The sequence below is a fragment of the Atractosteus spatula genome, chromosome 18 (genome assembly GCF_055471065.1).
Source record: "Atractosteus spatula isolate fAtrSpa1 chromosome 18, fAtrSpa1.hap1, whole genome shotgun sequence".
In the NCBI taxonomy this organism is placed as follows: Eukaryota; Metazoa; Chordata; class Actinopteri; order Semionotiformes; family Lepisosteidae; genus Atractosteus; species Atractosteus spatula.
The window spans coordinates 14,576,216-14,604,155 of record NC_142723.1 but is presented as its reverse complement, the minus strand read 5'-3'; the positions used below and the strand labels follow the sequence as shown (position 1 = coordinate 14,604,155).

General features: G+C 39.5%; 1 protein-coding gene across 2 annotated transcripts in view; it reads left to right on the top strand.

Moving 5' to 3' along the window:
• pemt (phosphatidylethanolamine N-methyltransferase) overlaps positions 1 to 27,940 on the top strand; it is a 65,308-nt gene that overhangs the window by 15,564 nt on the left and 21,804 nt on the right. For both annotated transcript variants that reach the window (XM_088936817.1, XM_088936816.1), the window contains exons 3-4: positions 7,351 to 7,466; positions 26,222 to 26,367. In XM_088936817.1, the coding sequence (XP_088792943.1) occupies positions 7,351 to 7,466; positions 26,222 to 26,367 (262 nt within the window). The remainder of the gene's footprint in view (positions 1 to 7,350; positions 7,467 to 26,221; positions 26,368 to 27,940) is intronic.

The following is a 27,940-nucleotide window of genomic DNA, read 5'->3' as shown; positions in this document are numbered from 1 at the left end:
GTCACGTACAGTGGCATTACCAGTAAGGTCAAGGCAGACTCAGACTCTTCTCATTTTATCTCGCTGTGATTAAAATGTAGCGTTGCAACTTGGAACACATTTGAAGCTTCAACTGAGGCAATGATTGGCTGCTTCTCTCACCGCAAGATTTAACAATATTGAAATTGTTTTCTTTTTTTTTTTCTCCCAGTAGGCAAACAGAACATTTATCAACACCTTTTGTACATAAACTATTTGCGCAGAAATATTTATATTGGTTTAGCCTTGATAAATCTCCTTTTCACACTTGGGCTGAGATGAAGGAGTTGACATGTGTCTCCCTTGTCAGTTTATATCTGTGTGGGTAGTTTCGAAATTTCTGTTGTGTCCTTAATGATAGGTATGCACTCACATGTTGGTTAGGTTTTTGCGCCAGTAGATTTGGGTTTGTCAGTGCAATTATGAACAGACGTAATATGCTGTGAGATCAAAACAAATCAATTTACTGTAGTTGATGTTATCACCCCTAACAAATAAGACAAAGGTGTTTGTTTAATAGAGATAAAGAAAAAGGCATGTGGCCCATAGCCTACTTATCAAATCCATTAGTTTTGTATTAGTCCCGCATTTGCACTGCTGATGTCACAAACAAGCACAATTTATTTGCAAAGTGTCAAAGGCTGATCATATGTATATCGTAAATGTACAGCTCTCCCACTGCCTGTATTACAAAATCCAATAAATTCTAATATTGAGAAGTACAAAAAAACAACATTTATATTCTGAAGAAGGCTCAGCAGATGAAATACTGTACTGTTACTTTTCTGATTCCTATACAGCCCAGAGTTGACGCTGCTCTCCATTCAGATGTGTTTTAGTACTTGTGTTTTTCTGTGTACAGTAAAAAAAAGATTCTGATTATTTGTGTCAGGGTGTAATGGAATAACTGCGTTATTTTGGTGCTTTTCAGACTACAGTTCTATTTCCTTAAATTACACTGGCAGAAAACAGGGAACACAAGAAAGCACACATGATCAACGGTGTTTTAATGCAGCTGTTTAAATATAACCAGGGTTTTAGTCTGAATGACATTAGCTGGAGGATTATGCATTTATCTATTAGAAACCCAGGTAAACAGAATGATATAGTAAAGTATGGGATATTAATTGCATTTAATATTTCTCATTTGGGTTCACTGCTGTGGAGGCTTGTTTGCAGTTCAGCTAATTCTTAAACAAAGGTTTATAATCGGTCCACACAGTACAAGTCAAATACCTGTTTGACCTCAACTAGCTCTCCAGTCCAGCCTTCCCATGATTCTTACAGTATCTTCTACCTTGGTAACCCAGTGCTGCGGCTCCTATTGGCTGTGTACCAAGAGAGTACACACTGTTCTGGACGCTGCTTTCCTCTCTTTCCACGTAATCCTCGTCACTCTTCCTCAGTTTCCGAATACACTTCTCCTTGTTTTTGTTCTCCTTTCTTCCCTGTGCACACGGACGACCCACCTGAAGAGAGTTTCACTTTTTCGTGTTATCGCGTTCAAACTCAAAGAGAAAAAAACATTGTCTGTTTAGTTTTAATTTGTTTCAGTGTTGAGGTACCTGGGATTGAATTCCATACAGTATCTACAGGCATGTATAGCCTTGTCTTTGGGCTAGACTTTCATATGTAGAGTCAGTTTCAGGCGTGCTTGTAGAGTCTATGTCTTTGGGACTTAATTACATTTGTAGAGCCAGTACAGGACAGGCATGTAGAGTCTGTGTCTTTAGGATTCATTCCAAGTGTAGTGCAACTTGTGGGCATGTATGTAGACCGGATGTTCTCTGTATTGGCTTCAACTATCCTGTCTTTCGTACTGTAAGTTTTAAACAAAGCAAGGCGTGCCAGAAAAAAAAAATATTTTAGGGAGGTAAAATCCCTTTAACTTTTAAAAGATAGGCCAAAGATGTTCATGCTTGAGTGTGATCTATTAGATGTTTCAAAATACTGAAGGTCAATAGATGAAATTATGATCCAAGGTCCTGTCAAATTATGCATTCAGCAGTTAACGAGAATTATTTATTTTTTCATGTTAATATCAGTTTAATTAAATGGTAAGAAAGAACTTTTGGTGTAATCTTAGATTGATTATAATACTGAAATATGAAAGGATCATTTAAATGGATGTTTTTTTAACTAAAAAATAAATATCAGTTTTACTTGAAGCACTACAGATTGAATAAGCCCGCTGTAGTTCAAGACGCTTTGCCTCAGTGAACTCAATCAAATATGTATGTTGCCTAGTGTGGCTTTTCTTCTTAAAGGTTTCCATTTCAGGGTTATCAGGGATAATGGGTTGTTAATATGGATTATTAATAGTTAAAGCTGGCCTAGTTTTCAGCAATAACAACATCATGTTATTGCAGTCTTGCTTATTCATCAATATAGATTTGTTTTTAACCTTTACAGAAAACATTTGTTCCTATCTTTAGTTCCTGTCTGAAGTATTTTTTGAGTAATTGAATCTTAACTCTCCAAACCCATGGTGTATTTAAGTTCCATGTCACATCTGAGATTTTGCAATAATGTGTAATCAAGATTTTAAAAAGCAAATTGCAGATTTCTTTTTAGTAAATGTAGTCTTAATGTACTGTTTTTATTTTCACATGATGACAAGCTTTTAACCAGGACTTGGCAAACCTGGAGGTTTTCTAGGTCATTTCAAGGAGCGAGCACCTAAAGAGCTGGGAAGAGTTGCTAAATTGGTCCAGTGAACTACCAATTTGGCAATTTAGGTCATTAAGAGCTGCAATGAAATGAGAATCTGCAGACACTGACAAGATCTCCAGGTTCTAGATTGCCTATCCCTGTTCTGAGATGTCAGCTTGTGTGTAGTATTGTATGTCAGGCCTCGCATACAAATGGACGTAGCATGTGTCAACAGAATTCAGTCACGACACGTACATAACATAACATCACTTTATTAGCCTTATACAATTTCTTGCATTAGGAATTCGTCTTTTCGCATACCCCAGCTTGCTCTCCATGAGACACATAGACAGGGAGAGAGGCCTTGGGTCAGAGCGCAGGGTCAGCTATTGTACAGTCTACGGGCTTGCAGTGACATCATTAAGGGATGCAAGTGTCCTCCAATCAGAGATGACCCTCCTGTCAGACACTCTAGAGCTTGCAAAGTGTCCCCATATCCTGATTCCTGATAAGGATATGAAGAGCAGGCATACTCATTCAGTGAGCTGAGATGGAACTATTCAGTGGGAAACAAATGAAACAAAATAATGGAAAAAAGGCCTACAAACACCATATATCTTTACAGAGCTTATCGTCATTGCTCTTTGAATATTATTGCAAGAGCGGCAGCAAAGAAAAAAGTCGAAAAAAATTGTTAGTTAGATAATTTCATGTCTATAAAAATGTTTATATATTTGAAGAACTGTACCACAAACCACAAAGGCTGTTAAAGTGGATCCATTAAACTGTAAACATGTACTGTCCTAGATATGCAATCACATTGAATCACAAGACTGAGGTCAGAGGTTGACATGTGTCGTCTTCAAAGCATAGGGCAGAAAGCAGTGGTTAAGCCAGGGAATTCTGCTAGGGCAGCTTAAGTCATGCCTGCTTCATGAGGTGTCTTTCTTAGGATAGGAGGCACTCTTGGATTTCTGTAACAAAGAAAGTTGTTGAAGCCATCTGTGTTGGATCCTCCATGAATTAGGAAGATAAGATTCTGGATTGATTAGACAACTGGAGTTGCTTGTTTTTACTTGTTATGCAGGAATTCTTTATTGTGAAATGGAATACTTCATATTAAATACCACCTTTCCTTCATTCCTGTATCTCTATTTAATTTCATGCTGGTTGGATGCTATGTTACTCCTTTTGGATAAATTATTTGAATTTGAAACTGAAACTGAATACTATTTATTTTTGTAATTTCTTTGCATTCTACATTCTAACAATCTGCTGCAGTTGCTTTCAATTTGTGCTGCAATGAGACTATACTTTCCAATTTATAACAATATGCTTTTGAAAGAAAGCAGGTACACTCCTACCTCCAGAGATATAATTTACATACACCCCTGTGCACTGATTGTTGCTATAGACTGAAAATAAAATAAGTCAAACAAGCACCTACAGAACCTAGTTCTTAATTATTAAATATTTTAAAAGTATTTTTTAACTTTTATGTTTTATAGCCTTTCAATTTTTTACAGTAGCAGCTCTCTTTTCCTTCCTCTCAACAAATACATAAACCCGCCTCAGTGCTCACAAGACGTACAGTAGTTGTGTGTCTTCAATGGGATATAGAGGCATCAGTCTGGACTCAGAAGATCATACAATATACACTTCTACTGCTGTAGATACGAGTGCAACATGTTTTCTTCATAGATTGTTCATAGACTCACCCTTCACAGTTTTATGGCTAATTGGGAGAATCTATCCCCCATCATTATATTAATATGAGTTTTAATGCTCTGGGTTGGTGATTAGTGAACAAACCGAAACTGAGTTCTTTGCCTGTACACTTGGTCGCTTTGCATACATGTATACAAATTTCCATGCACCACATTTGTGAAAGTATATTGTATTCGTTTTGCAACCATTCATATACATTTATTGTTCTTTTATTTATGTTTTAAGCAGTTTTAATTGTTTTTTTGTGCATTAAACTGCATTTTATGTATAGCATATGTAAAGCATGCGTTCCTTGAAAGGTGGTATACAAAATAAGTGGGCTTGACTTCAGAATTCCTGCGCCACCATCTTACCTCATTTCTTTAACTGAGTCAAAACCATTAGCATTTAAATGCCAACTTGAAAAAAGAAAAAAAAACCTGCAAAATTATGGCTCGATTAAGCACAGCACGTAAATGACCACTGCATGTTCTGTTCCTTTTTCATAATGCTGTGAGCTCACGGTTCGCATTAATCTCTGCAAATATATGCAGTTTGTGATTAGGCAATGCAGCCTTGCCAGATTGCCATATGAGAACGGAACCGCAGGAATAATAAAAAAAGCTGTTCATATGAGCACAGCTTTGTTACATGAACAAGAGAAAAAACAATCTATGGAGAGCCCAGGAAAATGTACATTTCATTCAATTGTTATCACCTTGAAGTACAGATGATATCACAAAGGGAAGATTAGGACACGAGAAGGAAAATGGCTTTTAGATGAATGTGGCAATTAGCTCCAATTCCAGACTCACACTTAAGTTCAAACACAGTAGAGTACATGAGACCAATTCTTGTTTAAGATAAAAGGATCCCAGCGTTCATCAAGTTTCCGTGCTTGTAGGTACATTTGTATAATTGCAGTACCTTCTTTTTGTCAACAAATGTTGTTGATGTAATGTTTAGGTTTAAACATACATGATAATTAGGGATGGGAAAAACTGCAATAGAAACATTCAAGGTAATGGATTTAAAATGCTTTTCAGTGGGATTGTACAGCATGTAGCAAAAGATCGTCTGTGTTTTTGTTGTGGTACAGTATATGAACAGCTGGACTCTTGAGAAAGGGGTTTTTACACCTGTGTTGTACTGCAATTAACTTTGATTGTGTTCATAATGTAAGTGTTTCTAGTATGTTGATTTTGTGAAAAATGTGTTTTTTAGGTTTTTAACAGCGTTTTTCCATTGTCTTAGTATATAAGTTATAGAGTAAATAGTCCAAGAAGTATTACATATCTCCTCATCTTAGTACCAGCATTTCACTTCTGCAATTTAGAAATCTTTCAAAACTGTCTGCTGTAAAAAAACTACATGCCATTGTGTTATTGTGCCTTTTTTATGTATACAAGAGAAGACATTGTACTGCTTGCCCTAGTTTCTGTATTACACTTCTTTGCAATTACGTAACCATAACAGTGCAACAGATGAGAACTATACTAATGGACACTGAGGAGAAAAAATAATTTGATCCTTCGGAGTCCTTCAGAGACCTACAGTAGAACTTAGGTTAGAAAGTTTGCCTGTACAGCTTCTATTCAGGCACTTTATTTGAGATCTAAACTCTTCTGGTAATAATAATGAACTTTTTTGTTTTTTTCACGGCAACAGATGGGCATCTATGCTTCTGAATTACTGTTCTACACAGATAAAGGGTTTTAGGGTGAATCCATTCATAAGAGCAGCTGGTGATTGTCTGTTTGTTTAGTTATTAATTTTGTAACAATGCAGCCAGACAACTGTATTGGAGATTAATCTAATTAATGATACACAACTTCTCCAAATCTTTTTGAGAATAAGTTAACCCCAAAAGTACTTGGTGTATCTAAATAGACTTTAGGGGTGTGAAACCAATCAGAAAACCAACAAATTATACAGATTATCCAGCCAACACAGGTGACTTCTGATACAACCAGTTCACAGCTTCATAAAGACTTATGAAATACAATTTATTTAGTGAAGTAACTTACTTAATTGCAGTGAGCATTGCATATCATTACATGGCTCACTTTTGCTTTGACTTTATTTAAAAATATCCCACTGTGCTGGACTGAGGCAGAGCTCTCAGTGCATGGCAGCTTGACCCATTCCAGGTTTTAGATCCTGCAGGTTTTTCAGTGTTCCCTGTTCTGTCATCTCTGTGATTTTATGTCTTAGAAAAACAAAATATCTGAAGAAACAGTGGACAGAAGAGGCCAGTTTTCACACTGACTGACAATTTCTAATACAGTCGACTCATAACTTGCACAGGGGTTAGGGATTTTGAATGGTGTTTAAAGCCAAATTTGCGTGTATTCAAATTTTATCTTATAACCCTTATAAAAACCCTACTAATCTCTTAGGGTAATTCAATATATTAAATAGAATTATTAAAATAGTAAATAAAATTAAATAAGAAGACTGTATATGCACATTAATTAGCTCTCATAGGAGTGTGTGAGGCGTGTTCTCTATTTTTTCAGAGAATAAAGAGTTTTTTCAAAATGTTTTATTTTCCAGAGCCGACCATGTAAGTTGAGAGCGTGTAAGTTGTGAGTCGACTGTACTGAGTTGTCATTACTGCTGTGGGAAATAAATGGGATTTCATTTTTTAATCTTAAATGTACGTGCCTTACAAACATCTTAGAGTAAAAATTATGCTGTCCTTTTGGATAGTATATAAAAAATATTGTACTTTCTAGAGGTCCAGACCTGGAAATGTACTGGCTGCTCATTCCTATGGAATTAACCTTTACGTGTTCCTCCTTATTATATTATTATATTCATATTGTCCATAAATCATATGATGAAGTTGGACCCTGTTTATTCTGTTTTTCCAAAACTGTGTTGGGGTCAGATTGGGGTCAAGTCTAGACCCCGATGTTCCGGTCTCATGCTGTTTTGTAATTGTGATGATGTCATCACTGTGCTTTACAGGTGGCCAGATGGGAACACAGAACCAAGGGTCTCACGAGAGTCTTTGGATGCCCTTACGCCGCCTGCTACTGTCTGGCTCTTCTCATCATTCTGCTTAACGTGTATCGCAGTCACAGGTGAGATTGGTTTGCCGAGCCCACAGAGCAATACGTACAGCAGAAGGGGGAAAAGGGGACTTGTCTCATTGAAACGGCTGTATTTCTCTTGAGATTGGTAAGGGTGGCAGTGTGCTAATACTATATGTTCTTCTGAATGCGTGCTGTAATGTAGGAGACTGTGTGACAAGAGCTGGAAGAACTTGATCAGCAGTATCAGGCAGTTTGGGGTCTGGATCTGCCAGGCTTCAGTGTCTAATTCCTCTGAAGCTGACAAGCGAGACTATAGCTTACGTTTTCTCAAAAAAAAAATACTGTGTGTTGATCAACAGGAGAAAAAATGTAGGACACCGAAGTATAAAGTTAAACGATTTTGAATTTGTTCTGGTAAACAGAATAATACAAGGCGGGAGAAAGACTCAACACACCAAACAACACAAACAAAAATGCTCTCTCTGTCCCCCTCCGAGGCTAAATACGCTAAGCCCCATCCCAGGTCCCACACGACTAATAGGTGAACCCCATTAAACAGGGAGAGGCTGCAGGGAGAGGTAGCCTGACCCAAGAAGGTGGAACAGACAGCACAAGACACGTTTGTGGATCCGCATTAGGCAACACATTAAACATACAGAACAACTCCACACACAGTAAATATTTAAAACAAATGAACTTTCAAAATACAGTACCTAATGCCAGGCCACACAGGCCAAGGGGCAAGGGCAGTAACACAGCCTTTCGACTCACGGCTTCCTTCCTTTAACAAGACAAAGAAAAATCAGGTTAGACTCAGACTTCTGTTAGAATCCATCAGTTAGTGGCCTTAATATACATTACCTGAAGTAATGCTTCACCTGAAGAAGGCTCTATGGGCGAAACGTTGTGTTTTCTTTCTTCTTTTTTTCAGCATGGTATAAACCTATTACTTGTTCCTTAATATATATTATTTGCCAAATCTATTGTTCAATCTATTTGTGTCTTAGCTCAGGATTCGAGACTGGGTGCCTCAGAAGAAGGTCTGCACCGTTACTGGTAACACTGGGACAATGGGTAATCTTGAAATGGAAAGGTTGTAAGGACAAAGCCCAGTGTATCAAATGATGGTTCTTGTCCTTCATAGATTTGAACCATTTTAAAGCCAGATGATATGTTTCCAAGGTAAATAGTCTCACCAGCAAATATAATGGAGACTTTCCGATCTCTGTGTGATGTTTCAAGGGCTGAGTACCAAGTCTCACTAGGTAGTAATGTCCTGCTGAGGAATACAATGGGATGTTTTTGTCCTCCAAAATCCTGGAATAATACTGCCCCAATGCTGTGTTTAGAGGCGTTTAAATGATTTTGCAAAGTTGTTTTCAAAGGGAATCGTAACCTGAGCAAAATCAGGTTTGAAGCAATATAGTCGATGCAATACAATCCCACTAAGCCAAGAAATGATCAAACTACTTTTCTGGTTGCTGGCATTTCTTAGGAAGTAATGGCAGCAATCTTATTGACTTGTGGTTTAGTAAGACCATTTCCAAGTGGTCCCCAGTAATAGACCTGGGTGGACTGAACCAACATACATTGCTCTAAGTACAACAGCAGTGTCTGTAGCAGGGACCCGAACCCACAACCTGACAGTTATGAGTCCAAAGGCCTACCCATTGCACTACAATAGCATGTACAACTGGTGATTGATTGTTGGCGAATCTCAGTCCGTCTTGCTAGATTAGACAACGGATTTGATAGATTTGCAACTATAGCTGGAAGAATAGCGTGCATTTAAATTCCTTTCCTTTGTGCATGAACTTTACATCATCATTTGAAAATGTGTTTTAGAAATAGCCATCGCTATAAGGAAATAACGCAAACGTATGTTTTGAGCTGTCACGTTAAATAATGAGTGGTATTCTGAGAGATCTGAGATTCTAATATAAAGTACAAGTCATAAAGTATTCTTTGAATCCAATTTCCACCAAGCTGGACAAAAAAGGAAAGTAATAATAACTTTATATTTCATTGTTGTGACTCAGTGTACTGCCAGTGTGGCTTATAATAAGCAAGTCAATGGGAAGATAAATTGGATTTTTGGCTTAGCGATGTTATTTACAGTGAGAAATCTATGGGACCTCCTTATGAATTCTAATCACAGCTCAGATCGGGCTGCCAGCTTCAAAAATTGCTCAATGACAAATCCACCAGGTGGGCAGGCCCCCTTTCTTCAAGTAAATCCACATCTGTGTGCGTCACATACGGAGACTGCATGTACAAGTAGACCCAGAAAGTTACAAAACCTAACTATACATTGCGAGACTACATTAACAAAGGTTACGCAGTGTCAGTACACCGCTACAACATCCATGTTATATTTTATTGATGAACAGCATCAGAATTAAACATTAACGTATTTATGTAAGCGTGTTGAATGTAGTACTTTTGTTAAACAGCCAACTTTGGATTCAAGTTGAATCTAATCCCTGGAGCGACCCGGACAGTTTGCTTAAACTATCCAGCTTTGTATCTGAGAGCATTTTCAATCTTTCCTTCCCGACGACTGGTCTTGTTAACACTGCCAAGTCCTGTTAAGTGTTAATATACTACAGTATGCTGTAGTAGTTCAGGTGGGGAGCTGCGTCAGCATGCGTAGGCTGCAAAGGAACAAGTAATAGGTTTATTCCATGCTGAAAAGAGAAGAGAGAAAACACGTTTCGGCCGGGGAGCCTTCTGCAGGTGTGGGCTGCAGGTAGTATGCTGTGTCATGTTCTCTTATTTACTTTCCTGTGATCGTTCTTTTCTTTCATACACTGCTAGGTCTTCTGAGCAACAGCAGTATGAGCCGTTTTGCTCATTTCAGATGAGAACGGATTATTCATGTTGGTCTAGCATGTAAGTGGTAGGAAAAATGTACAATGGCTCAGATGAGTCAGTATCGTGTCAAGTGGGGATCGAGTCCGAGTGCCTGCACACCTCTTGGTCAGACTCCGCTCCTCTGTTGTTTTCCCAGCAGCGGCTGCTCCCACCTCTTGAGAAGTTTTTATGTTCGCTTTGATATTTCATTCAGGCGTCGCAGTGGCTTGTGAACGCATCCTTCTGTACAGAGACGCTGACAATCCATGGATCATTAAAGCTTGAGGCAGGGAAGGACAACAGAACAAGAATGTTTCATTCTAGGCTGTTACATTACTAGGACCACTTCACACTTTTGATGGCCTTCAGAAAAACTATATAAATCCCTTATACTGTAAGTTCTCACTGTAACTGGGATCCCCCTGGCACTGTTCATCACTCTCCATCACAAATTTGTATAAGAGCATGCTATCCTTTTGTATTCAGAGCTGGGGAGGTGCCTTGTCCTTGCAGAACAAAAACAAGTTGAATGAGGTGATCAGGACTGGTGGCAAGATTACCAGTGCATCCTTGGACTCAAAAACATGGCTGACGGAGAGCCATACAGTGTACAGTAATTAATCTCGTTATTATTATTGTTGCTTTGGACACTTTACCAGCTAACTGTCTGTTTTCAATCTTGTGATACTGGAATGAGTTCTGACTTAGCAATGTTCAGTGTTGTTTGTATCATGGTATTCTGCTGTTGCTGTATTATATTACTGTGGTATATGTTATGCTGTATGTTATGAGCTCTTGATGTGCAAGACAGTTTCCTTAGGGGCAATAAAGGTTAATTCAATTCCCCTTGAAATGCTGTCCCCACTTTGTATATATTTAGTCATACAAAAACTAAGAAATTAAATATGTTGCCTACAGAAACAGCATGTCTACGCATGCAACACCAGCTGATCTCTTTGAGGTGTGATGAGTGACATTAAGGTGTTTAAATCTTAAACTTTAAGCTCTTTATGGGTTCTTTAAGCTTGCCATGGCCAGGGCTAGAGGTGTACATGACCTCTTATGGCAAGACTAAATCAATTATATCAAAAGTAAAAATAGAAGAACAAAGCAGGTCATGTCACGTTTTTGCTTTAAGAGTGATTGAATACGGACACGGTGTTTCACTCACTTTCAGTTTCCTTGAAAAGAGCTGAACCTACACAACAGTTACATTCTATTCCCACTACGTGAAATAGCCTGAAACGTACTGTCCGAACACCAGGAGGCAAACAGGCTCAGTCAAGCCTCTCACGAAGCAGAATTGATTGGGGTAGTGAGGCAGAGAGCTGATGATTGCATTAAGGAGGACCGAATTCAAGGGGGTGGACTGCAGTGATGATTGGAGTGAGGCAGAAACTCTTGACTAATAAGTGGGTCAAAATCACCATTTTTGAGAGCTCAACTGTGAGTTGAATGGCTCAGAGAAAACGAAGAGTGTACTTTTTAAGAGTGTCAATTAAAATCATGCCTGTTAAGTGGAAGATAGCTCATTGCAAAGCTGTCTCGATCTGTGATGGAAGTCGTGGAATGAGAGATCCATTCAGTGCACACAGTGGGCACATACCCTTTTTTTTAAGATTTCCGAGGACGCTGCTGGGAGGGGGGTGAATTCTAGGAAATGCAAAGATCTATTTTTGGAAAATCGAGTCTACAATTATAATTCACGCTGTACAATCACAAGCTATATTGCCTTTAGGAGAAAAGTCTTGATTCCAAATTCCAGAGAGAACTTTAGGAGAATGAGAATATGTTTTCCAATCGGTATCTTTAAAAAATAATCTATTTTTTGTGAATTTTAAGTAATGCTGTTATTCGGACCATTATACTGGACCATTATACCGGAATACTGGAATACATTATACCTCACAGAGGTCCAGCAGGACTGAGCATGAGAGAAAAGCCCATTGCACATGATCAGAGGATTCAGCAAGCGATAAATGCAGTGATGCAAAGAACTTGTTAATATGTCGTGATCAAGCCTTTTTTTCCATGCAATTGGTTCTGCAGTGGCCTCAACCACCTATTTTCAAAGCATTGTCGAGTTTTGCAGACTGAAGTTCACTACGTTTTGTTTGAAAATCCCTTACTGCCACAGCTGTTGTTGCTTTGTCATGTGTTTGTTACAAAAATGCTATGTTTTGAAAATGTCCACCTCAATTATCATGGGTACAAAGGACACTGGCCCCCCAGGTTCACAGAGATCCATACTCCATACCACCCTTATGAAGTAAGCAAAAAGATCACAGTAGGGGAACCTACTGTGTGGAGTTTGCATGTTCTTCACAGGTTTGAAGGAGTTTCCTACAGGTGCTCGGGTTTTGGCTGACCTCCAAAAGCATGCTGAGCAGGTGTTTATTGGCTTTTATTTTTTAATTGTCCCTCTCTCTGTGGCCTTGAGACAGACCAGCATCCTGTCCAGAGTAAGAGCAATATACAGTTTATACTCCTAGACTGTGTTTCCCATAACTCGGGTATAATTCTGGGTCACATCAGGACAAGGAACGTTTGAATGGACAGACAGAAAAGTTTCATTGAAAATAGGGAACAGAAGATACAGTAGATTCAGAAAGAAACAGTGATTTTTTAAAATCAAATTTTGTTGGATCAATCTGCATGTTTAAGTGTATTGTCCAGGTGGATGCACATAACCCATCTTTCTCAGAAGTCTCTTTGTTATCTTTTTATTGAATTAAACTATTCAGGCTGTGGTCTGAATTCAACACAATTACTGAACATGCTGAAATACACAAGAGAAATACTCGGCCTGAAAATACTATAATTGGCTTGATGTATTCTGCTAAATAGATCTCTCTGCTGTGAATATTTCAGCTACTTCTGCATCCATGGTCTTTTACTGATGTCATTGCTCTCCTGAAAATGTTTAATGAATACTTCCATCAGTTTCCATGACATCAAATGCAGCAGAACTTATTTCTGTGCCTTTTTGTTGCGATTTAGTGTCACCACCTCTGAGAAAGGGATTTTAAGCCTAATGCCAACCAATTAAGGGCTTGAAAGGCTGTTGTATTGTATTATGGAAAGGAGAGCATCTCAAACCATTAGACACAGTTCAAAACCTTTTGAAATGAATGTATCAGTAGCGAGTGAGCTCATGATAACTGCAGAGGACCTAAAATAATCTCATGTCCAGTTCTCAGCCGTGTGCAATCTTGCGAAGAACTTTTTTAAAATAAACTAATTTGAGAGTAGAGCTTTTCACGTGCTCTTAAATGTTTAGGCACCATGATTGCAGATGGCATTAGGATAAATCTAGGTTCCTTTTTAAATCTGTAGAGTGATTTAGATCATTTTGATCTAAGTAGCTGATGGCTAAGAGCTACACTGACACTGGTCAATTCACCATTAACCTAAGACTAAAATGTAATGATTTTTTTACTCATTACTAATAATATTACTCATTGGACTCAAAACACAAAGCATTTTGATAGCATTATGCATACATTGCACAGGTGTTAAGGTACAAACATTTTCATTGTAACATCCTCTAGATGTTTTGAAAACATCTTGTAAATGTTTTACCTATGTTTTCATGATAATGTTGCCTCTATTGTGATTATTGAGCAGTCTAAGAACACAGAGACAATGGTCAACATTTAGCTAGTGCAAGTGTTGTGCGAATGTACTAACACAATTTGAATTGTAAAACTTAATTGCATTAGTTTACCTTGGCTATTGGGAATCAATCAACAGAATAACAAGCAGTCTGCATGCAGATTTACACACAGAATACATGTATTCATACATAAAAATTGTACATGACAGCATTCAAAGTAAAGATATGAAACTCTGCGTGGATACAAATGGCAGCTTGTTATGCATGGGCAATCAAGCTATAGCAGATATCAGGAAGAAAACAAACAAAACAAAAACAAGGGTTATGCATTTAGTATACCATCGGTTACTTTAACTCGTGAATCAGTCTCTAGTTGATACTAGTTACTAGATACTAGTGGGTATCGCTGTCCTTTGAGATAAAACTTATCAAGAACAACTTTATCTCCCTACATTCCAGTACACAGATTATTAGCTATTCTGTGGCTATGACCACAGAAAGGGTCCTCACTGGGGAATCTACAGCAACACTTAATTCTGTGGCCTGTTAATAAAGATTGCTGCTAAACTAGTATCAACAGTTGCAGTTCTCTGGCGCTTCAAAGCAAGAAAGGAACTGAGGTGTTTGCTGAGTTGTACTGGGCCTGAGACACATTGATCCAAGGAGTTGTCTGTTAAGTTCTCGGTAGATCATTGAGAGTCATCAATAGTCCAGGAACACAAGATCAAAAGACAGAGAGGAAGACAGGAGACACTGGAAGGACAGAACGACACAAGGAGCCTGAAGAGACAGTGCCAGGCTGGAGGTCCTTGTTCCTTAAAGAGCAGATTCTAGTTAAGTATTTGAACCTTGTTTAGAGAGCTTCCCATTCTGTTGTTTTAGGAAACTCTGATTTCCTGCATAGGCGATCCCTAGGTTAAAAATGCCTGGTTTGTAGAGGCATTTTTAGAATAAGAAGTTTTGTAGCATCAGATTTATAGAGAGATTTAATTGTAGGTCATATTCTATTTGGTTTAGAAGTTTAGAAGGCAGGCTTCTCTCTTTCTGACCTGTTTGGATTTGAATGCTTGGTAGCACTCTGGGGTTTTTCTAGTTGGTCAGGACTAGGCAAGACACTTAGAGACACCTTGTTTGTAAATAGAGTAACTTGTAGGTCTATGTTGTATGTTGTTGTGTTTGTGTATTTGCCACTGTTAATAAATATTAATTTATCCCAATGTCCATTGATTTCTTATTCATTTGCCAAGCCTGTGCCAGAAAACAATGATCTAATATTGCAATCATCTTGTGACGTTATTATTGTAATAACATTTCAGGAGTCTAGGCAACCCCAAAAGAGACAGAGTTTAAGAAGTAATCAGGTTTTCGGGTATGGCTTAGCCCAGCTGGCTGAGGAAACCGTAGCCTTGCCGTGATGTGCCATAGGAGCCTACTGAAATTTGTGTCGCAGGTGTGAATGGGGAGGCTTGCATGCGTGGGCAGAGAAGAGGAGCTGGAGGCTGTGCTGTGGGGACACAGGGATCCTGCTGGTGAGGATCCTGCTGGCGTGGTGTCATCAGAATGGGCTGAGGCAGAGGGGAGGGCAGTGAGGAGCAGTGAAAAGAGCTTTAGGTCTAACGTGCCGAATGTTGGGCATACTGGACTCAGAGCTGGAGTGGTGGGATGCAGGGAGGCTCGGGGGTGGAAAACCAGCGATCGGAGGATTTGTCAAGTCTGTCCATCGCGTTGCACTCCAGGGCAAAAAGAACAGGCGCACGGAGGTTCGCTGGCAAACTGGCAGCCCTGACTGGCAAAGGGGCCAGAAGCAAAATAGATCAGCTGCTTGCCAAGAGGCAAGGCAAGGAGAGCGGTGAGGCTTGTTTTCCGGCGATTCTCAGGTTTCTGCTTCGGAGGCCAGATGGTGGAGAACTGAAAATGCTGGGGGAGATTATGGATGAGAGAAGGCCCCAGGAGGTGGAACGTAAGGAGAGCTACCGCATACTGCAGGTAGCAAGCTTGGGTCGCAGGGAAGAGCATATGCACAGATCCATGGGATGCAAGGTGACGAACACTGGGCAGGTGTGTTCGATATCTGATACCTGTGCACAGGTGGGAGGAAGTTAGGCGAGGTTGACTCGAACCCCAAACAAAAGTGTCGTTATAAAAGCATGTTTCCCTGATAGAGTTCCAGAGGAGGCCAAATGCAAAGTCAGGTTGTTCTGCAAATGTTATTAAAATGAGACCCTGCATTTTCATCCTGCTGTGCTATTTGTGCAAGTGTTTTTTAAGGTTATTGTGTTGTGAGTGGATTTCCTGGGTTACTACTTGATTGACTGACAGTCTGCAGCCCCCAAGCATTCAGCCTCCACCTCCTCATGCTTTCGTCCTTCACAGGCGTGCAGGTCCTTCTGCGGCACTTGAGTGCTCGAGCCTTGCTCCGCTGGACTGACACAGCTGTCAGTAAAAGATGTGACATTTCCCCATGAGCTCAGGAATTCCTTAAAAATCAAATCTATTGGGAATTAGAATGTAAAAAAGGAAGCCTGCTGAGATGCAGTATTGATTGACATTTGCCCCCCACCTCCCCCAGGTTGAGGAAGAGTCTTACTGCCATTGAAAGTTTCCAGCATGAGTATTGCATGAAACAGTGTTGTTACTCAGAAGGGCCAGTAGAGGGCGCTAGTGTGATGTCATTGGTGATGGACACCACCAGCACCACCGTACAGTATATACTATACTTGGCATTCAATGTGAACTTAATAACACAGTCATCCGCTATACTGTAACCCCTGCTTTTTGAAGCCTAAGTTATGCTTTTAATATTTGTACAGAGAACACGGTGCATTAAAAATTAAAACTAAAGTTTTTTTTTTCCTATTCCCCTTCTTTAATTTGGCTTGCTAAGCTGTTGGCAGGCTCACTGCTCAACAACAATCAATGCAATAACAAAAGCATCTTTATGTTTCTCTATAGATCATTAAAAATTGTTCTCATAAAGAAGGAGACTGGGTCTTAATACAGAGTAAGCTGGAACAGTGTTTTCATATGATACCTGACGTGCATTAGTTTTACGGGGAAGCAATACTACGTAACTGCAAGTGACACTTATTTCCATTTGATATCAGTTTCACCTGCATTTCCTGACATGCTGTTTCTGTCTTTTGGTATCTAGCTTTGTTTAATGTTTGTTGAACAAGGATCCCAGGGCAGTTAATAGAAAAAAGCTTCAATTGTGTCTCTTTGCTCACTAATCCTTGACTAACTGTCCTCAGTGATGTGCTGAATGGGGGGTATCTCTTGAGTAATATAAAGAAAATCCTTTGCCAAGGTTCTCTCATGGCCAAATGCATTCAAATGAAAGGCTGTACATATTTAAATATTTTCTCTCTTCGTCGGTTACAGTATGTCAACAGGCATTCTTTTTAGTGCTCACTGAATTGCCACTTTACAGCCAGTCCTGTGGTATTATCTGTGAACGAGTCAAAATAATTGCTGTCTCCTTTTATGCAGAGAATTAGTCACCCTGATGCGGTTGCTGCTGATACTGTATAGTAATACCATGTTTAAAATCACCATATCATAACTGTCCTCAGGCAATCACTGCAGATGTAATGGGAGGTTGGACAGAGTGCGCTGAGGTGGGAGGTTATTAAACCAGTCACTTGATAATTATACTGAACTTTGGTATTAAAAAAAAACATGCCATTAATTTGACTTCATTTAACAAACACAAGGTATTTTTTGACTGTGACTCATGATATTAAAAGATATAGGAACCATAGGAACCTTTTTTGCAACTCATTTGTCTAACAGGGTAAGTCAATGGAAAAAAAATCTCATTTACAGTGATGACCTGGGGACCTGTTTATACAGAAGTGGATTGATTATTTGCTATTAACTATTTAGTGAGTGTTATTTCGTTAATTTTGAGAAGTGTATTTTGCTCAAGGACGGAACAGCTAGGATTGTGAACCCTTGACTTTTGGGTCTACATGCCTAACCACAGCTCAGTGCTGTCGCCCCTGTGATGTTCAGTAGTTGTTTTTAACTCAAAAAGCATTCAGAAAACCGCCTTTCCTGACAGCCATCGAAACGTACTATGCGCAGAAACAACAGATACGGAAAATTTAAAATGGAAAAGGTTAAAAGAAATTAAACTCCTTAAGAAATTAAGTCCTTCATAAAATCATTGAGAAAAAAACATTCTTTAGGAATTTAGAGTGTGTTTAATTGGAAACTCTTCCATTTATGTTTTCTGTGTGCACATATAAAGATCAATTGACTTTATTTTGATCATTAACTTTATTTTACATTACATTTTCTAAAATAATGCGTATCAGACTTACTTTAAAGGAGAGAATAAGCGGTAATCATAACCTTACCAAAATAGATCAGCTGGACAAAATGCAGTGTTCTGAATGCAAATACTGCTCATATTTTCTCTCGACAGGCATGTTCAGTCTCAGTACATGATGGGAATTGCTCGCAAGAATGTGTGTTTTGAAATCAGGGGGAAGCAGTCCAGATTGTGCTGAATGCAAAAGAAACTGGCGCTTAGGCTTCCTTTATCGAATAGATATACTGTAACTGAAGGCCGAGGAAATGTGCTGACTAATTCAGACACGGGGAGGAGGGTGTATGCAAGTGCTTAGGAGCTTTACTCACAACAAGCTTTTTATTACACTGCAGCCATTTGTACATGAGTGCTCGGGGAATCATGATCAGTATTGGCTAGCAACATGACCCAGGTTCAAACCAGCAGCATCTGGGCAGTAGAACTTAACCCACACTCCTTTAAAATGTTAAGCCATGTGGGATGTTGGCTCACACCTCTGAGATAAGGAAATGGGATGAAAGTAGCTTGGCCCGATATGGAGACCAATCTAAAAACCCTACAAAAAACGGCCCAGTGTCCCTTCAGGCACAGTCTCGACTCGCTTCGCCGGACAGCCAAAATATTCCTGCACAAGTTAAACAAGATGTTTTGGAAAGGAATTGATCACATTCCTGGGCCGCTATTGTCCAGGCTGCAGATCTGTGTGCGTTGCTGGAAGATATGCTAAAAAAAAGTCATATTATTATCCAGCTCAACGCCATCACCTCATAATTCATTCAGGCAGGTGTCAACTCAACATTGTACCATTGCAGTCAGTGCAACTTTCTATTTTCCTGCTAGTGTTTCATAGATACACCCCTATGTGATGATGTTTAAATTGTATATGCAATCCATGATACATGTCTCAGACCACAATGTCAGCAGGTCCTGCTTGCTTGCAGACATGAATGAACTGCTCCTTCTGCGTATCTTGTACTGGAGAGCTCATGTTTCAGATTCAGCAGCAGATTCCTGCTGGGGTTCCTCCTAGTTACCCGTGTGATGCATGCTACGTCTTCCACTTTCAGGAGGAGCTGAAACACAGCAGCCAAAATGGCTGGTATTGGCTTAAGCTAGATCTTTTTCTTTTTCTCTCTCCCATCTATTTTTGACAAGTCGCACATGCAAGGGTGAATGGACCTTCCCTTCCAGAATGTGCCTTAACTGAAATCTCTATGTTGCACTGGAGAGCAGAAACAATTTTTTTTTTAAATGACAGCTTGACATACTCGAGGGGGGAAGAAACAGCAGAGACCTTTGTTGGAGGTCTCTAAGTGCAGATATTTGCAGCCAACTAAAATGGCATTACAATTGAGCCTCAGAGTGAAGACTGCTGGCAGCAGACGGAAGAGTACGTCCTCCACAGTTGCAAATGTCATTCTTTTAACTTGCAGAATTCTTGCTCCTCGTTCAGAGAGTGGATACATCTGTTCTGTGGGCTATTTTAAACCTTTGGAAGCATTGCTGGTGTCTTTTCTGAATTTAGCTCCATTCGTAGGCTGAAAAATCGGTTGTTATGCTCCTGATTCCATTGTCAGGAGTATTACTTATTTTTACCAAAATGTGATACATTTCTTCACAAGGGGAAATGATAAAAAACACAGAACAGAAGAATTGAATGCACCTTCTTCTCTGTGCCTATCAATGTGACCAACGTGACCGCCTTTTAGTTTACACTTAGTTCTGTTTTGAGGATTTTTTCTGGTATTTCCTTGCATTTTCTGTTGATGTTACCTATTCCTACCCCCCCGAAGCTGCAGTGTATGCTGAAAACAGGCTTTTCTGAAGGCTTTGTCATAATTCAATAAGATCCTATCTTAATTGAACAGAAATGTGTTCAGTAAAATATCATGGAGCTCTTCATGGAAAAAAATATATGAAATGAAAGCCTCTGTAAGTTAAGACTGGTGAGCCCAGGGCTTGAAGTGTTGAGGGGGCTGAATGAGGTTCCAGCAGGAGGTGCATGGAAATACATTTTTCTTAGGCCTACATGTTGGCTTTTTGGGTTTTGTGAACATTGATCTAATGCTCCTGGTGGAAAGAGCTAAGTCGCGCGTTTGTTTCTCACTTGGCTGCCAGTTGTTGGTTCAGTGGAAAAGTACATTTTTATGACATGCGTAGACATCTGTATGTCTATGTACTTACATCTGTGAAGTAAAAAGGTTGCATTGTAAGTGGATGAGCACGATTAAGGGCAAAACAGCCATCTGCAGCTGCTAACTTCGACTTTGCATGTGCAGCAAGCTGAAGGAGTAGTCACACAATGGAGAAGTAACACAATGATAATTCGGACCCAGAACTCATTTCTGTTGATGCTCTTAACTCACACCTGGTCAATGGCTATTGACTCGTCTCACTCACTCAGTCTCTATTTTTTTTTCCAGAAATAGTCTTTGAGCTTTCAGCTGGCCATTTAACACATTCACAAAGGTCAGAGACAAGCTTTAGAAGCATTTTGTTTCCTGGTGTATATGTAAAACACAGTTTCTCAGTGCTTCTGAAACAGAAAGAGAATTTCTGGAGTATTTTGTGAGTTGCAGAAAAATGTTGCTGTTAGCAAAGAGGAGAAAATTGCACAGTGGCTGATATGCCTTCGTATTGACTGATAATGTAAGGTTTTCTTTTTCCTTGAAAAGAACCACATTGAGCCTTCTAAGAAACAGCTAATCTCATGTAGAAAGGTAGACTGCAGTGCTAGTTAAGGTGATTCATTAATTCATTTGCACTTTCAGTACCTTTTTGGAATGTTTTGAAAATCAGTGACACTCCCAAAAGAAAAAATAAAATATTTGAGTGTAGTGAGCCTCAGCAAACTCATTGAGGAATCATGGAGTCAACTTTATGATCACTTAATTATGAGTCATTATTAAATTAGTAAACCTGAATGAGTGTTTTCCACCTCCATAGACACATACTTTACAAATGCCTTGTTAGCTGCATTTGTATTGACCTGAATAGACATGTCTTGTTATTGAAAGTTTCACATTTTCTGCAGACAGCCTTATCACTTAGTGACATCTCAAGTCTCGAATATTACTTTTTCATTTTTCTACCTGCCACATAGATGGGTTAGTCATAAGGTCAGGTCACAAGTAAGTAGGTCAAAATATAAATCTATTGTTGAGAGCTCAACACATCTGTTTTTTTTATATAACTGCTGCTCATTTTTCTGATCTTTTCCTCTTTATTTACAGTCCTAGTGTGAGAATTAACAGAAATAATGCCTTGGAGTACGAATGACTAATGTGTGTGTCGGAAATCTGTTACTGTTATTACTGTAAGTGCACTAACTAATGCTTTATTTCCCCCCTGTTTATGGGAGTTAGCTAAAGTGAAGTTGCTCCAGTTTGTTCCAGTGGATCCGGGTGAGAGGAAGTGGAGGATTATGAAAGGTGTCCCACTTTCAGCTTGAGAGAGCCGAGAGAAATAGGTCACTTCCAGTACTATGCTGGTACCTGGTGAAGCAGGCACAAATCTCCAAAGGGTGAGAAAACATTAGGAAAGTAAGGGTTTTATTTGGTGTTGATTTTTATCACCTCAAGAATGGCGTTTCCATCTATTGAAGTGTAGTTGTGTCTGTGTCCTTTGTTGAAAATGCCCACAACTAGATACGGCATTAGTCAGCTCTATTCCCATTAACAAGGGACCTGCTGTCCCAGTTTCTCAGACCGGTTATTCAATCTCAGTCTCAAAATAAATTAATTGACGTTCTAGAAACATTTGACAAATTTCAAATTAAGCACAAAATCGTGACCATTTGTGAAAGTACTGTCAGCCGCCATGTTGTTGCAAGCTCCTGGCCTCACCACGGGCGAGAGCGAGACTTTGCCCAAATTTGCGACGTGAGGCGGCCCTTCCTACTCACTAGTCACTGAAGGGACCAATGTAACACGATGTATGAGAGAATAACTACAGGTTGTCAGAAGATATTTCACTGCAGACATTTGGGCAAAGTCATCTGCATGCAGTGTTAAAAAGTTAGTTGTATTTGTTGGCAAAACTGTCTCGAAGTCAAGAGCAATACTTCTATCGGACTAAAAGAGATGTATTCACAAGCCCGCTTGTTTACAATGTCATAGGGCCACTTCACATCACTGTAAGTTTCGTTGCCTCGTTCTGAATCTCAGAACATGGCGCGGCGCATAGCTGGAAATTGAGTCTATTTTGTGATGTAAAGTGGAGGTTATACACGTAACTCTGTGCATTTTACTTTCACTGTGGTTTGAAATGCACTCGTCAATGCTGATTCTAACCCCCAAGTACAAAAAAAATAGCACTGCAGTTCCCCTTTAAGTACTTCTCAGAGCCAGCTGATATTGTGCGCTCACAGATGTTACTGAAAACTCCAGAATTACAAAAATTCTCTTTTCCATACCATAGCTTGAAATAACATTGCAAAGCATTGGAGTTAATAAATTGACTCTTGTCCACGCAGGCAGCACAAGACAGGCTATCTCAATTGTCTGCCGATAGCTGTTGCCTTGTAACGATGACAGTTATCAGCTGATAACCTTTCAGTTTAAGCCTGGAGACATTGTGTTTTGCAAACTTTATCTCAAATAAAGTTTTTTGTGACCTCCACAACGAGGCATTTTTTTAAACAGTGTGATGTCAGTGTGACTAGAGGAAGGATGGTTTTTTTTTCTCTCCCAGGAGTACTCTGACAAAACAGAATGTCTCAAGTGCTCTTCACCATAAATACTGTAAATTGTTACTCTAATGTTGGTCATTGAAATTGTGATTGTACGTATCCTTGGGTCATCACCGTGCTGCTCTAAAGACATCTCAGACAGTTCTCTTTTCATGCTTACTGTATGAGGTTCCAATACAAAACTGTATTCCCCTTCCCCTTGCTTTTAGTCTCTCAGCAAAATAAAAATGAAATGTATTTCTAAGTCGCACACCTGTATGATGAAGTCAGAAATGCAGGATAATATTTCCGGCAACTTCAAATGTGTCACTATCTCTGTCTGCAATTATTTTGGAGAACTGAATGAATACATTTTATTTTTTCGGAATTTACCACTGACTGACTACATACAGTACCGTATTCTGAGATTCGGTGCTTTACGTTTGGATGAACTGACATAGTGACCTCTTATGACTCTGAGAATCTATGTTGAGCTGGAAGTATACATTTGTGTTGCCTAAATCAGTGGCTTTTAAAGATTTTGGTCGCTTGGAATTTTATGCGTCATATCCCCTTGCAATCCTTTTTCAAGACTAAAGAGATTTAGAAAGGGTGAGAGAGAGGCTAAGCAGTACATGCTAGGTATTTACACCTGTTCTCTTCTGGGCAAGAAGTCATGAATGTGTCATGTGTTAGGTGTTGTCTACTTTTCTGGACATTCTTTTCAAAACTTTGCAGTTTTTTTTTTAATGAGAGCATCACACACAAGGCTTCACAAATCAGCCGAACGGCGCGCATTGAGGATGAAAAGCAAGTCGGCAGTTTAACTGCTGCTGGTTATATCATGCCTTGTCATCCATTTTGTATCCAGCAACAGCTCTTCTTCAGATGAAAAGGCCAGCGTTTACTGTAATCTAGTTGTGGGTGTCAAAGTCAAATCATCTTGAGGCCAGAGATGTAAAAGAAAAAGAAAATTGATTCATTATTTTTTGCTGTTGTGCCAGAGAATACAGTCACATTAAGCCTTTTTTATAGACGGGTTTTGATCGTAATTGTAAACGGCCGGGACCGGCTTTCAAGCCTCGTCAGTCACAGATCTTGTTTCGAGAGCGTTGGTTTTTAACGAGCTGACGTAAGGAAGTGACATCACAGAGCCGCGTTGCTTGTTTATAAGAGAGGGGTTGGAAATGGCACAGAAAGTAAAAACACAACAACCTCGCTTATTGAGCTAATTCATTTTTACACAGATTGAACGTTTGAAGTTAAATTCTATCCCCAACACCTTTTTTGTCTTAATGAAAATATCAAGTGTGGAATTAAAAACCTCTGGTCTCACTGTCATCCAACTAAATCCCATAGCCCACTTAATCACTGTCATCCCATTTAATATGCAGAAATAAAGTATAATGGAAAATATTTCTTAGATTTTGTTCACTGCTTTTTAGCCCTGTGCCTAGGGAATCTACGTGTCTGCTGGTTTTCTTTCTAGCAGAATTCTTAATCACTGATGCTAATTAATGCCTTTAATTGATCTAATTGCTCAGCTTAACAGTGTAACTTTAACATACAGCTCTTTATGTATTCTCTCTTCACTGGGTGTAGTGAGAGTTTTCTCCCTTATGTCTATATAAACAGATATAGTTTAAACAGATCAGTTTACAATGAACAGACACCACTAAGAATGATGCTGTATCAGACATGCAAAAGACATGTCTTTTTTTCCTTCTTTCTGCTTAAGTCCAGCAGGTTACATTGCAGGCACTGAATGAGGCCAGTTCCAAATCCCATTCTCTGTTTAAGGACTCCAAATCAAATTTAAAGACATGCCTCAAATAGAATACTGAAATCAAGAACTCGGCTGGTGCAAAAAACAGAAGATATAAAGGTCACCTAGGACCAGAATGTGGACCATTGCCATTCCTACATCATATTCACAGGCACCTAACATCTACATTGACTGTAATGAATGTACAACATTTTAGTGTGAATGCATGACCACAGTACTGTGTGTGCAAGAAGCCTGAAAACGAGGCATTGATTGGGTGTTGCACATCTTAGTACAGTAGCAAAATGAAGCAATGGTCATCACTCAGGTGACATCTTGTACAGGGTACCTCCAGCAACCAAATTTACTGCAGGAAAAGCCCAGCCATCTACATTGGGGAAACAGGAAGGAGACTCAGAGACTGCTTCAGAGGGCATGTTAGGGCTGTGAAGATCAAAGATTCACCTCTAACGGCCGTGATCACACTGATCTCTCTGTCTGCATTCTCAAAGGAAGGGTTTCTTAACTCCTATTGCAGAAAGACATCCGAAACCAAAATTATCCTGAGTCTAGGATCACACCTTCCCCCTTCTCTCAGCGACAGACTCATTTGCTTCTCTATTCCTTCAAATGTTTCGACTTCACACCTCTCTTCACCTCTCTCGTCTTTGCACCACCACAGAGTGCCCGCTCTACCTCTCTACCACGTATAATTTAGGGTTAGGTTTCAGTATTGCCTGTTTATTTAAAGTGATGTACAATATAGGCAAATCTCTCATTAATCATTTGTTCATCATACAACCTGTATTAGTAATAATTATCTTCCCACCAGGAGACATGGAGTGAGTTGGATGTTCAGCTTTCTTTATATATCTTTGTAGCACAAACTGTAACCAAAAACATTTAGAAACAGATTAACTGAATTTACATCAGAGCAGAGCTTCTTGTTTCCTACCAGCATGCCTAAATACCTTTTGAATTAATTAAAGTATAGCTGTATTGAGCAGAACAAGAACATGTCCAGGAGACGGCTATAGGTGAAAGAGTTAAAACAGGTAATTGTGCAGCTTTGAACTTTTTCCTGTGTCCGCTTCAAGAAAAGTCTTTATAATCACTCTGAATCGCTGCGTCACCACAGGAAATTCAGACGTCTTATCAGAAGTGGTTTGTTTTGGTTTATTTTCTTTTTGCTGCAGGATTTAATGGAATGTCATCTAAGCACAAAACCTCAACAGATAATCATAGAACAGAGAAGGTTTGTGTTAGCGTGAGCATCAAATAAGATAAGCAACACAACAGCAAGAGTCACATTAAATAAAGTAATCCATTTATGGTGTTCAGCGTTCAGGAAAAACTGTCTGAAAGGAGGTTTTCAGTGTTCAGGGGTCAGAATTTTATAGGGATCCTTATAAAAGTGGGAGTGGAAAACTATGTTCATTTCAGGAAACAGATTAGTAATATATTTTAAAGCTCAGTGAAACCCAAACAAGAACAACTTGCTGCACAAAGCAAGCGGTGTGATGTGCTGCTTGTAGGCCTATCTTTCCATCCTAATTATTGTGGTGATCTTCTTTTATGCTTTCAGTTTTACCGTGGCTATGAATTCACAGCCTAAGGCTGAGCTGATGGGGAGGCCCGAGATGTTTTATGCTGGTGCCATCCTGGTGTTCATCGGCTCCGTCTTTGTCCTCAGCAGCTTCTATGCCCTCGGATTCACCGGGACCTTCTTAGGTAAGGGTCTGATTTTGGAGTCTGGTGACATGACCAGCGTTGCGTAAAGTAATCCATTAACTCTTAAAAAAATACCCCTTGCTTCTTATTAATTAACAAAGTAGTCCTCTTACTCAAGTAACTGTTAAGGATCACTTTTTAAAAGTAACTTTCCCCAAACCTGATTACAGCATAGATAATCTTTTTGCTCGCATCTTCCCCACAGATGAACTGCCCCATGGAAAATCTTTGCACAATTATGTTTTTCAACAGCAGTAAAGTGCAGTGAAGTGCATGTGATCAGGCTTTAAGGTTTTGAGGTTGTGTCAGATGATTTGCAGAATCTCTTTTCTCAGCTATGGACATGCAGCTGTGTTTTATGATGGATGACGGGATATACTGCGGGATTTACAGGTACTTCTTAATTAGCAACTGATATAGATCTGAAAGAAGTCAGTTTATTAACACCTGTGATCCAAGTAATTAGTTGAATAATAATTTTGATCAGACCTAGAATCCAGACTAGAGGACTTTGTGGATCCGGAGGACAGGAGTTGCCTGTCCATAATATCTGTAATCTAAAGTACTTTGTTTGACTTTATATTTTATTAAAAGGTAAGGCTTGTCTGAGCACAGATGGGGCTCTGCGATCACAGGTTCAAACCTGAGTCATATCACTAGTTTAACTGTGACCAGGATTTCCCAAGTGGCGGCGATCAATTGGATAAGTCCTGCCGAAGAAAGGGTGGTGTTAGTTGGTCGGGGCTCTCTCATAGGCACTGTGATGCCGGCAGCTCCCTAGTCACTGCCAGATCTAGGGTGAGGTTGGTGGGAGGGCATGACTCTGCCCCAGTTGGCTCTGAACCTCCGGTGTGGATCTGTGTTGTGTGTTTGTTGTGACATGTTAAAAGAAGAGTGGCTTGAAAGTGGGCGGGTTGGAAGAATTTGGAGCCTACACTCTCCCCTGTGTGCGGTTGCAGGGTTTGAAAGGTATCCCACCAAGGTGTGTGAAAAATAAAGCAAAAAATCAAGTGGCTATGTCAAACAAAAGAGGCGATTCCAAATTTTGAAAGAAAATCAGGAAAAGGACCTTTACGGTGTGAAAAAAGGTGAAAGTGGACCTTTTCTGTCAGGGGAAGTTTACCTTAAATTAAGATGAACTTTCAATCAAGCAGAGCTCGATGGGCTTTTTCTCCTGCCGTTGATGAAGACGTATCGGAAAGGCCAGTGTATTACATTCCAACAGTCAGGAGCAAAAAAGAAACTTGTGTGCAACATCTTTTGAGAGGTGTAATAAGGAACGGCAGGCACTTAGCAATGATGCACTTATTGTTAGTTACTTTGAACGAGTGTAGTTTCCTAAAGGCATCTTCTTCAGTCATTTTAACCCTCCATCATCTTCCTTGTTGTGTAATCTGTAGCATGCACCAGTTGCTTTCCGAAGGGGCAGTGATGGCACTGGTCGCAAGCTTACAGCTATGTATTTAGAGGTTACGTGCAGCTATTTGATGGAAAGCATTTTGCGTTTGGTATCTTATAAGTATAATTGAAGTCTTTTGATGTACAGTACATACATGATATAAGTAGGTCCTGG